This window comes from Halichoerus grypus, chromosome 9 (assembly GCF_964656455.1).
Source record: "Halichoerus grypus chromosome 9, mHalGry1.hap1.1, whole genome shotgun sequence".
In the NCBI taxonomy this organism is placed as follows: domain Eukaryota; kingdom Metazoa; phylum Chordata; class Mammalia; order Carnivora; family Phocidae; genus Halichoerus; species Halichoerus grypus.
In genome coordinates, this window is record NC_135720.1 from 118,018,102 (window position 1) to 118,031,014 (window position 12,913).

The following is a 12,913-nucleotide window of genomic DNA, read 5'->3' on the forward strand; positions in this document are numbered from 1 at the left end:
CCAAAGACACGGTATGAGGTCTGAGATCTGGCCATCTGCTCCCCCACGGTAGGGAGGTTAGATCATCCCAGAGATGAGTCACTGAGCCCACCTTTCCCCCTTTCCCCACCGGGTGAGCCTTCTCGGTCTTCGTGGGTGGGGCAGGGCCATAGGAATCCCCCAACCGGGGCCTAAATCTGTCGCCCTCAGAAAACCCAACCAGGGGAGCCGCGAAGACCAAAGCTCTGATTAGCACCTGATTCACCGAGGCAGTCAAGGCAGGGTGGTGACTACTGGTAACAGGTCCCCCCAGCCGCCCCAGGGGAAAAGGTCTGCGGGAGTTTTGGTGCCCCTGATCCCGGGGGAGGTGGCCGGGTGACGCGCTGCGGCCGAGTTGGGGAAGCGCCTGCGCGACCACCAGGCCCCGCCCCCGCCCCCGCCCGTAAGTCCTTCTCCCGGAACGCTCGCCGCTGGGGCTCCCGCCGCTGCGTTGCGCGTGCGCTTTGGGCTCCGGCTCCGGCAGCGGGGAAGCTGTGAGCTGCGCAGGGCGGGGCGAGCGGTCGCAGCGCCCGGGAGCCCGACGACGAGTCCCGGGGAGCCGGCCGGGGAGGGGTTCTTGGGCGCTCACGGGGCGTGCACTGGCAAAGCGAGACCATTTCCCGGCAAGGGCGCCAGTTCCTCTGCTCTGCTCGGCCGGGAAGTCCGGGGCGGACTAGCGGAAAGCCCTACCGTCCAGGCCAGCTCCCTGGAGCAAACCGAGTGGCCTGGATGTCCCTGATTATTATTGTTGTTGTTGTTTATACTGCGAGCACGAAATTCCTCCCCAGGGCCTCCTCCCCCGCCCGCTCCACCTGCTCCTCCCTCCTGTTGTAACATGCCATTAGTGAGCCTGCGACCTCATTTCCAAGGGTGCTAGAGTTCGCATTCAGCCACCATGGGGAATGGGATGAACAAGGTAACGTGTCTTTCTTTCATTTTTGCTGGTTTTGTTTCCACTTTCCAGGCTTCCCCCTGGCTGGTGTTTGCTGGGCAAGGAGAGCCCTCGACGGGTGCCCCCTCTTCGCGCTCCGACCTGTCTGACCAGGTCGTGTTCCACCGCGACTTTGACACTGCGTGCGCTTTCCTCTAGTGGGAACGGGAGGGAGGGGCGGCGCGCCTGGCGCGGTGCTGGTGATGTCTCTGTTTTTGAGGTGCCCCCCCCCCCCCCCCGGCCTCCTGCGGGCTTCCGGGTAAGCAGTCCCCCGCGCCTACCCTGCCAGCCGGTGTGCTTTTCAACTGAGAGCAAGCCGTGCCCTTTAAAAGCGTTGACACTTGTTCTGCCGAGACCTCAGCTGAGCTCAGAGGGGTTGTGGTTTCTTTTTCTCCCTTCCCCTTCTTCACTCCCAAACTCGGCTCTTGAAGCGTCACCACCCACATTATTAGTAAACTGGAGTAGATAAATATCTTCTATTATTTAATTTCCTCTTTCTCCCACATTCTTTTTTTTTTTTTTTCGTGTGGACAGAGAAGTTGACAGAGACCTAAGTCCTGAGGTGTTACCTGGCAGGGATGGGGGTTTTGAGAAAACAGATTGAGAGCTGATTTATCCTGGATTATATGGGTTCTGCAACAAGGGCAACCTGTTGGCTGGCTGCTTGTGCTGATTTTGCCTTATACAAAATTCGTGTTGCTCTCTTCTTTTCGTCTCTGTTCTGGCCCCCACCGTCTGCTTTTCAGTTTCCGTAGAACCCCCTTCCTAGGTTGTGAGATAGTCTGTCTTTCCTGACAGTGGAAGATACCAGAAATTAGCTCTTGCAGTTGAGAGCTGCCTGGGGTGTATATTCATATCAACCACAAGGTTGAGGATTTTGTGATCTGGTACTGCTGGTTTAAAGGAGAGAAAAAACTTTTAAAAAGCCCTCCGCAAAAGCAAGTACCTCTTCACAGGTCTTTAAATGGTCCTGGATCAGAGGTTAGTTTCTGGCCTAATGCTTGTGTGCCCCCATTCTATTCCACTCACATACATCTCCACATAGATTCAGCTTTCATATTTGGTGGATAAAACCATGTGGCTGGCTGGCTTTCCTTCTTTCTTTCCTTTCCTTTCTTTCTTTCGTCTCTGCACTAGGGTCAGCAGTGATTTGGTTCTTTCAGCTAGAGTGTGAAGTGCGATGGGGAGTGTTAGAAGTTAAGGTTGGGAAGAAAGTGCAGTCACGGGTAATCCTGGGTACCCAGTTAACTTTTTTCTCCTGCCCACATCATGTTTATTGTGTTCTGCAGACTCAGTTTATAGAAGAACTGTGTGATTTGGCCCTGCATATCTGAGGCTTTTTGGTAACCAGAATGGTATTCCTTGTGTGGGTTTTTTTTTTGGGGGGGGGGGGGAGAAGCAGTGACCAAGATTAGAAACAGACTATTCCTCTTGGATAAATACTTGCATTATGTCCCCGTTAAAACTGAAATCCAGGGGCGCCTGGGTGGCTCAGTCCTCAAGTGTCTGCCTTCGGCTCAGGTCCTGATCCCAGGGTTCTGGGATGAGCCCTGTTTCATTCTCTCTCCTCAGCGGGAAGCCTGTTTCTCCCTCTCCCATTGCCCCTACTTGTGTTCCCTCTCTCTCTCTCTCTCTGTCAAATAAATAAATAAATAAAACCTTAAAAAAAAAAAATCCATCAGCACCATAAACCTTCTGCTTGTTAAATGAAAACATAACAATAAAGATGCTTCCACAAGTTTGTGGGCTTGTAGTCATACCTCGGTTTTCCTTTGGTTCTTTCTACAGTTTTTTTCACTTGAGTTGTTCACTCTCCATCGCTTTAGCATTTGATTTGTAGTATTTTATATTATGATTCAAAGAACATACTTAAGAATATGAATGTGAATGATTGCCTAAGGTTCAAAATTAAGGCTTTTCAGCAAAAACAGTCATTCTTATTGTGACTTTTACCTTTCAAGGAAAATAATAAATTTCTTGCTGTTATTATCATAATCATTTTGTATTGTAAATAGAGCTACTATACCTAATGTAGAAATGCAGAAACATAATAGATTTCGAGAGGTCATTAATTTAACAAATATTTATTGTGTACCTACTATTAGCCAGCTGCTATGCTAGTTGAGAGGGCAGAGGGAGAGTACAATGGTAAATGACACAGTCTTTCATAGAACCTTTGGTATAGACCAGAGGTTGAACCAACTGAAGTGTTTGCCTCCCATTGTCACAAGCTAGGTTTCCTATGAAATCCAGGGACAGCTCGATTTTTACCAGGTAGAATGCTTTTTGGAGGACACAGAGCAGCTAGGAAAGAAGAAGCCATCAGCCTGGGCAGCTGGGTTCCAGATGAAGTGAACCAACCCTGGCAGTCAATGGGGGGTTAAGATGTTGGATTGGGAGGGTCCTCACATCCTGCCTAGAATGGTAATACTTCCTTCAGCCCACAATTAGATCATTAATTCAGGTTGATCAAGATAAAAATATGCACATGGAGAGGGCGCCTGGGTGGCTCAGTTGGTTAAGCATCTGCCTTCGGCTCAGGTCCTGATCTCAGGATCCTGGGATGGAGTCCTGCATGGGGCTCCCAGCTCAGCAGGGAGTCTGCTTCTCCCTCTCTCTCTCTCTATCAAATAAATAAATAAAATCTTTTTAAAAAATGCACATGGAGAAGGATTTGGGGCAGATTTCTCTGATAAAATGCTTGGCCAGGTAGACTAGATTTTTGTTTTTCATGGGGTATTATAGTACTTAAGACTAATAAGGTGACAGTGAGTATAGGAGTTTCCATGATAGGTCCTCACCCAGAAGAGTAGCAGGTTCAGACCCTTGAGAGAACTTTGAGTCAGTTGGGAGTTTTCAAAGACTCCACAGAAACATGACATTTGCATGCAACAGGCTGTTTAGTTTAACCCTAATCCCACTAGAGACATTTACTAGGTTGATCTTTAGCAGTATGGTGAGGCACTGTGCATTGTGGCTATGAGCCAGACCATCTGGCTTTGCGTCCAGGCTCTGCCCCTTACCAGCTGGGTGGCTTTGGGCAGGTCACTTAACCTCTGTGCTCCTCATCTGTAAAACGGGGATGAAAATAACAACACCGACTTCATGGGGTTATGGTGAAGATCAAATGAATTACTCTGTGCAGTGAAGTCTCAAAATAGGGCCTGACACACTATAAACTCATTAGTGATTACATTTTTGGCCAATTCAGAGGATCTATTTGAGAATTGCACAAAAAGTAATCAAAGATTATTTTAGTTGCCTGCCTTCCTCTCCTTTGGATGAATGTCAAACATGAAGGAAGAGAGAAGGTGGCTTTTCCTATTTTGCAATTAATTTGGAGCTCTGGGGAGTTTTTTCAGGTTACTTTTCAGAGTCTTTAGAATTCACTTGGGCTGAACTGCCATCCTAGCACAAAGGAAAGATTTCCACTACTTTCACAATCAACAGGAACTAGGTTTCAAACCTAGCATTAGGACCTTAGTAATGTTATTTAATCTCTCTGAGGGTCCATTTCCCAATCTGCACAAAGAGGATAAGACACACTAACTTCCCACGGTTATAGTGAGGCTTAGATTTTATAAGCTGTAGGCACATGATATGAGGCTTAAAAAATAATAGATCACAACTGCTGTGTTCTCTTTTTCTACTTCCTCGTCATCTTTAATAGGCCATAACATAGAAGCCTCATTCCCTTACATTGCCTGTGTAACATGCTGTGTCCTCCTAACTGAGATGGACATGATGTTCTGCCACACAGGAGACTGGAATGTATTGATGAGAACATCCTCCATGAGGACATGACATGTACATGAAAACTGCTATACTTGAAGCAGTCAGAAGAAAATCTACGTTTAGTTCCTAAGTTTTCTTTTGCTAAGGATGACCAACTTCTGTGAGATGGGAAAGGAATCTTGTCCCAATAACCTTAGGGCACAGATACTGCAAATCATGCTTTTAGTTCCAAGGCATTGTATGTTTTTATTTGTAAATGGTCTTAGAAAAGCATTTCTATGGTTAACATTTTGATTCTGCAAATCAACTTCCTTTTACAGATGGGAAAAATATGAAGCCTAGTTTAAGACACACAGGAATACATGAACAAATTCTAGCTAAGGCTTTTAATTTCTAGCTTCTAGCAAGGTACTTTGTCACTAATCTTGTAACTTTGGGCAGTTCCTTCTGATCTCAGCTTAAACACTTTTACTCCAGCAGGATCCTTGGCCGAGATCAAATGCCACCTAAAATTGCACTCATTATCTACTTACCCCACTCTCCTGAAGTTATTTGTCTTACCCTCTGGAACCTGCACACCTCCCCACCTCTCTCTTCCTTTTCTCTTTTCCCCCCACCCTCCCTCACACACACACACATACATACAACCTGTATTGTGCAGAACAGTAGCCATTAGTCACAGGGCTATTGAGTACTAAAATGTGGCTAATTGCAAATGAGGTGTGATTTAAGTATAAAATACACACCAGACTTTGAAGAGTTAGTACAAAAAATTTTAAACCATTCTATGAATAATTGTATATATTGGTTACAGAAATATGTTTATATATTGGTTGTGTATTATAAATACTCCGAATATATTTCAGTTAAATAAAATATATTAAAATTGATTTCATCTGTTTCTTTTTACTTTTTATGTGGCTACTAGAAAATTTTAAATTACATATATGGCTCACATTCTATTTCCATTGGGCCACAACTGTTCCATGAGAAGCCCACTGTGGGGAAAGACAGAGGGGCAGGGCTAGCACAAAGCCTGATTTGGAGTGTCTCTACCACTCTGCTGCTTCATGAGTGTGATCTTGAACAAGTCACTTAATGTTTCTGAGCTTCAATTTCTTTACCTCTTTTGACTCATAGAGATGGTGGTTAGCTTATCCAGTCTCATTTGCTCAAAAATGAATATGGTGATACTTCCCAAATTCTTGAGAGAAGCAAATGAGAATTTATTAGAAGACATTCTTGCGACCTGTAAAGTGCAAATATGCACTGCTATTAGCGTGAGTCGATTTGTCCCATTAATGATTACAGTGATGACACTGCTTTAGGATGGCTCTGTTCTCCATAGGAAGATAAGGGAGTAGAGCTGAGAAAGTTTAGTTCAAGGGGAAAAGATCAAAGACATGAATATGCCTCCCTAGGCATATGCCAGAGTTCCTCAACCTCTGCACTATTAACAGTTTGGGCTGGGTCAGTCTTTGTTGTGGGGGTTGTTCTGTGCATTGTAGGAGGTTTAGCAACATTCCAGGCCTCTACCCACTAGGTGCCAGTTGCACTCCTCCCCCAAAGTGACAACCAAAAATATCTCCAGGTATTTCCAGATATATGCTGGAGGGCAGAATTGTCCCCCATTGAGAGCCACTGGCCTAGGCTTCCCCTCTCAGCCGAGAGGGTCTGGCTGATCTAGAACTGGATCATTATCAAAAGTTGAATAGGGCCTTAAAGGTTGAGAATCTCTGTTTTCATATGGTGAGGGGCTAGAAGGTTAGACATCCTTGTGCTATTAATGCTGCTGTTTCCACGTGACAGCACCTGACTTGCCACCTTCATAATTTGTTCATCTGTCCATCCACCCATTCATCAGATTATACTGTTGAGCACCTGCTATTGTCAAGGCACTGTGCTAGAGCCTGTACTGGGAGATGAATGTGAAAGACAGGAAGCCCTGTCACCCTGGCCCCAGGCAGCTTCCAGAGGACTCCCTCTGTGGGAAGTAGGCACACCATGTATGCTGCTGTATAGACAGACTGCTCTATGCTGGTAATCTGTCTTCTGTCCTCTATACTACCTTCTGGATATTTTCTCTTTTCAACATTATAGTTTTATTTCATATTGAAGGAACAAATGCTTATGGCTTTATTCTAAGTGCATACAAGATTATTCTCAGATTTTTTTATTTTCTAGAGAGAGCGCAACTGGAAGAGGGAGAGGGACAGAATCTTAAGCAGACTCTGTGCACAGAGTCCAACATGGGGCTCTGTCTCAATGACCCTTAGATCATGACCTCAGGGCGCCTGGGTGGCTCAGTCGTTAAGCGTCTGCCTTCGGCTCAGGTCATGATCCCAGGGTTCTGGGATCGAGTCCCACATCGGGCTCCCTGCTCAGCGGGAGGCCTGCTTCTCCCTCTCCCACTCCCCCTGCTTGTGTTCCTGCTCTCGCTCTCTCTCTGTCAAATAAATAAATAAAATCTTTAAAAAAAAAAAAAGAAAAAAAAAAAGATCATGACCTCAGGTGAAATAAAGAGTTGGACACTCAACTGACTGAGCCACCCAGGTGCCCCAAGAATATTCTCAGATTCGTCTTTTTGCAAATGCAAACTGGTTAAGTCCATGGCCAAATGGCATTAGGAAAGTCTGTGACATTTGACTCTTCAGAGAATCCACCAAAGTTCTCCCCCTCATTCCTGGCTTTGAAATCCAGAAAGTTCTTTCTGACTTAGGAAGAATTAAGATTATCCCACCCCCACAATCTTGTGCTGCTGCCTGATCAGGAATTTTATCTCTTAAATCTGTTTGGGTGGTGTTCTTAGATTCCATGGCATCCTGAAGCACTAAGAGAAATGTTTAAAAAATAAACTCAAAATATTTACTGCCCTTAGAAGCAGTATTGTTTTGTTCATAAGTGCTTTTTTGTGGTGAAGGATTTGATTTTATGCATTTCTGTATGGACAATGTTAGAACAGTGTGGGTGTGAAGGATACTGATCAAGAGGAGCCATTAACCATGGAGAATCTTTAGCATGGTCTCAGAGTATTTTTGCAAGTGTCTTCCTTGGTATTTTCTATTTCTAGACAGTCTTTTATCAGAAAACAGAATCTTTTTTTGACTAGCATAGTGCTAGAGAGCATCTTCCATTGCCTTTTATTATCTCTTCATGTGCCAGACTTTGTGGCAGGCTTTTGAAACAGAGCAGGGAACACAATAGACATACCCCCTGCTTCAAGGTCAGTCAAAAAAGTAAGCAAATAATAAAATAATTTTAAGTACTGATAAATATGATGAAGAAAATAACAAGGGGATGTGATGGAGGGTGTCAGGGAATTTAGCAGTCAGGAGAGACTTCCTTAAGAGCTGTCATCTCATGGGTGAATAATGGGGGAAGAACATCCTCTGCAGAGGGAAAAAAGAAATTATTTCTGAGGCTCAAAGATGATTAGGACCAATCTGGTTGTTGTTATCTTAGAGTCATAGAATATTCCCAAACATATCCAAACTGTATATATAAACTTCTTTCCTTGATCTATGCTTTTCTTCCCTCCCAGGTGGTAAAGATTTCACTCCCCTTGTGTTCTTGCTTCTGGCTTGAGTTCAGACTTCATGAATTGACTGACTGCCCAGCCACGTTGTCCAGATGAACATTCTGCTCTTCCATGGTCTCCTCTATAAGCTATCTTTCTGCTGGAAAATTATTTCATTTTCTCTTTCTCTGTACTTAAGGATTACCAGAAACAATCATATCAGAGAAGTGGATGGGTCAAATTTTTGTTTCAAGTTTGAATTATGAAGCTGACTAGAGTAGAAGTTTAAATATTCATGGGGTTTCTATTCTTCTTGAAAACAAAAATCTAATTTCTCTCTCTGCCAATGGCGAGCCTTCCTTTGTCTTATTTTGTAATTCTATATGGAAGAAACTACAAAAACTGGGATTGAGCCATTCGCTTTCTATTTCCGGCCCTTGAAACACTAGGTTACTCTTGTGGTCTTGAAAATGAAGTTTAAAGTTTACTGACATTAGCTCTGTCTTCTTTTTACATCTGTGGAATTTAAGAAACAAAACAGATGAATATGGGGGGGAGAAAAGAGACAAACCAGAGACAAACTGAAGGTTGCTGGAGGGGAGGTGGGTGGGGGGATGGGTTAGATGGGTGATGGAGATTAAAGATGAGCACCAGGTGTTGGATAGAAGTGATAAATCGCTAAGTTCTATACCTGAGACTAATATTACACTGTATGTTAACTAACTGGAATTTAAATAAAGACTTGAAAAAGAAAAAAAGAAAAAAATTTTAGGGACACCCGGATGGCTCAGTTGGTTAAGCGTCTGCCTTCGGCTCAGGTCCTGATCCCAGGGTCCTGGGATGGCTTGCTCAGCGGGGAGCCTGCTTCTTTCTCTGCCTGCTCTGCCTGCCACTCCCCCTGCTTGTGCTCTCTCTCTCCCTCTCTCTGACAAATGAATAAATAAATAAATCTTTAAAAAAATAAATTTTAAATGCATATAGAAATGTGCATCAAATGATTTTTAGTAAGTTGGCTCTTTGATTTTAGTAAGTTGAAGCCTCTGTCTTCGCCAGCACTGTGCCCTGGCATCCCTTTGGGATGCTGCTCTCGTCCAGCTCTGGCCCCTGTGCTACTGCTGTGGCCATCCCTGGCCCCTCTGGAAACCTGCCCAGGGCAGAAAGGGGCAAGGTTTGATTTCTCAGGCTTTACTCACCATTGTTTTTCATATCTCTCCTTTCCTTGCTTTACCTCCTCCCACCTTATTCACATTCTCTTTTTGTTCATTTATTCATTGAAAAAACATTTACTTGAGTATCTACCAATCAAGGGAGAACCATCCAAGTTTAGAGAGAACATACTCACAAATATGATGCAGGCAGCAGATAGAGGTCATAAACTGTAGTCCATGGGCTATAGTCGGCTTGCAGATGTGTTTTATTGGTCTATCACAATATTTAAGGTTTTGTGTTTTGTTTTGTTTTTTGTAGTTGATAGCAGTTGAAAATTGGGCTGTTTCCCTTAAAACCTGGATGCTGGAATTGGGGGTCCCGCCCTGCATCTTTGTATGGTCACCTTAGCTATGGGGAACTTTGGGGGAAAAGCTAGGCATGGGGCGGAGGCTGCAGACATAGCAAACTTACTACTTGAAGGTCTCACTTGCTGAGGTGCCAGATTTAGGTTTTATGGTGATAGCTACTTAGAACCCTAATAAGGTTTTAATCTGAAGAGTTACATAGTCAGTTTTGCACTTGGAGGCAGGTTGAGCATTCCTTTGGAGGGATAGGTCCAAAGGTAGGGAGATCTTTAGGAGGCTGTTTCAAGTCAGAGGAGAGGCACTAAGAAGCTGAACAAAGGTACTGCACAGAAGTTTCAAGAGGAGCAAACAAATTGGGGTGCTATTGAGGAGTAGAAGTGTGTGTTTTTTTTTTTTAATTTTATTATGTTATGTTAATCACCATACAACACCATCATTAGTTTTTGATGTAGTGTTCCATGATTCATTGTTTGCGTATAACACCCAGTGCTCCATTCAGTATGTGCCCTCTTTAATACCCATCACCAGGCTAACCCATCCTCCCACCCCCCTCCCCTCTAGAACCCTCAGTTTGTTTCTCAGAGTCCATAGTCTCTTATGGTTCGTCTCCCCCACCGATTTCCCCCCTTCATTTCTCCCTTCCTACTATCTTTTTTTTTTTTTTTTAACATATATAGTATTATTTGTTTCAGAGGTACAGGTCTGTAATTCAGCAGTCTTACACAATTCACAACGCTCACCATAGCACATACCCTCCCCAATGTCTATCACCCAGCCACCCCATCCCTCCCACCCCCCAGCCACACCAGCAACCCTCAGTTTGTTTCCTGAGATTAAGAATTCCTCATATCAGTGAGATCATATGATACATGTCTTTCTCTGATTGACTTATTTCGCTCAGCATACCCTCCAGTTCCATCCACGTCATTGCAAATGGCAAGATTTCATTCCCTTTGATGGCTGCATAATATTCCATAGTATATATATACCACATCTTCTTTATCCATTCATCTGCCGATGGACATCTTGGCTCTTTCCACAGTTAGGCTACTGTGGACATTGCTGCTATAAACATCGGGGTGCACGTACCCCTTAGGATCACTACATTTGTATCTATGGGGTAAATACCCAGTACTGCAATTGCTGGGTCGTAGGGTAGCTCTATTTTCAACTTTTTGAGGAACCTCCATACTGTTTTCCAGAGTGGCTGCACCAGCTTGCATTCCCACCAACAGTGTAGGACGGTTCCCCTTTCTCCCCATCCCTGCCAACATCTGTTGTTTCCTGACTTGTTAATTTTAGCCATTGTGACTGGTGTGAGGTGGTATCTCATTGAGGTTTTGATTTGGATTTCCCTGATGCCGAGTGATGTTGAGCACTTTTTCATGTGTCTGTTGGCCATTTGGATGTCTTCTTTGCAGAAATGTCTGTTCATGTCTTGTGCCCATTTCTTGATTGGATCATTTGTTCTTTGGGTGTTGAGTTTGATAAGTTCTTTATAGATTTTGGATACTAGCCCTTTATCTGATATGTCATTTGCAAATATCTTCTCCCCTTCTGTCGGTTGTCTTTTGGTTTTGTTGACTGTTTCTTTTGCTGTGCAAAAGCTTTTTATCTTGATGAAGTCCCAATGGTTCATTTTTGCCCTTACTTCCCTTGCCTTTGGCGATGTTTCTAGGAAGAAGTTCCTGCGGCTGAGGTCGAAGAGGTTGCTGCCTGTGTTCTCCTTTAGGATTTTGATGGACCCCTGTCTCACATTGAGGTCTTTCAACCATTTGGAGTCTATTTTTGTGTGTGGTGTAAGGAAATGGTCCAGTTTCATTCTTCTGCATGTGGCTGTCCAATTTTCCCAACACCATTCATTGAAGAGACTGTCTTTTTTCCATTGGACATTCGTTTCTGCTTTGTCGAGATTAGTTGACCATAGAGTTGAGGGTCCATTTCTGGGCTCTCTGTTCTGTTCCATTGATCTATGTGTCTGTTTTTGTGCCAGTACCACACTGTCTTGATGATGACAGCTTTGTAATAGAGCTGGAAGTCCGGAATTGGGATGCCGCCAGCTTTGCTTTTCTTTTTCAACATTCCTCTGGCTATGCGGGGTCTTTTCTGGTTCCATACAAATTTTAGGATTATTTGTTCCATTTCTTTAAAAAAAGTGGATGGTATTTTGATAGGGATTGCATTAAATATGTAGATTGCTCTAGGTAGCATTGACATCTTCACAATATTTGTTCTTCCAATCCATGAGCATGGAATATTTTTCCATTTCTTTGTGTCTTCCTCAATTTCTTTCATGAATATTTTATAGTTTTCTGAGTACAGATTCTTTGGCTCTTTGGTTAGATTTATTCCTAGGTATCTTATGGTTTTGGGTGCAATTGTAAATGGGATCGACTCCTTAATTTGTCTTTCTTCTGTCTTGTTGTTGGTGTATAGGAATGCCACTGATTTCTGTGTATTGATTTTATATCCTGCCACTTAATTGAATTCCTCTATGAATTCTAGCAGTTTTAGGATGGGCACTTTTGGGTTTTCCACATAAAGTACCGTATCATCTGCAAAGAGTGAGAGTTTGACTTCTTCTTTGCCTATTCGGATGCCTTTTATTTCTTTTTGTTGTCTGATTGCTGTGGCTAGGACTTCTAATACTATGTTGAATAGCAGTGGTGATAGTGGATATCCCTGCCATGTTCCTGACCTTAGGGGGCAAGCTCTCAGTTTTTCCCCATTGAGAATGATATTCGCTGTGGGTTTTTCATAGATGGCTTTTATGATATTGAGGTGTGTACCCTCTATCCCTATACTCTGAAGAGTTTTGATCAAGAAAGGATGCTGTACTTTGTCAAATGCTTTTTCTGCATCTATTGAGAGGATCATGTGGTTCTTGGTCTTTCTTTTATTAATGTATTGTATCACATTGATTGATTTGCGGATGTTGAACCAGCCTTGCAGCACAGGAACAAATCCCACTTGGTCGTGGTGATTAATCCTTTTAATGTGCTGTTGGATCCTATTGGCTAGTATTTTGGTGAGAATTTTTGCATCCATGTTCATCAGGGATATTGGTCTGTAATTCTCCTTTTTGATGGGGTCTTTGTCTGGTTTTGGGATTAAGGTAATGGTGGCCTCATAAAACAAGTTTGGAAGTTTTCCTTCTGTTTCTATTTTTTGGATCAGTTTCAGAAGGATAGGTATTAA

General features: G+C 43.5%; 1 protein-coding gene across 1 annotated transcript in view; it reads left to right on the forward strand.

Annotated features, from left to right (window-relative positions):
- The first annotated feature begins 477 nt into the window (after positions 1-477).
- Positions 478-12,913, forward strand: part of DUSP22 (dual specificity phosphatase 22) — a 109,803-nt gene continuing 97,367 nt past the window's right edge. The window contains exon 1 of the mRNA XM_036072467.2: positions 478-934. Coding sequence (XP_035928360.2) covers positions 914-934 — 21 coding nt within the window. The 5' untranslated portion in view covers positions 478-913. The remainder of the gene's footprint in view (positions 935-12,913) is intronic.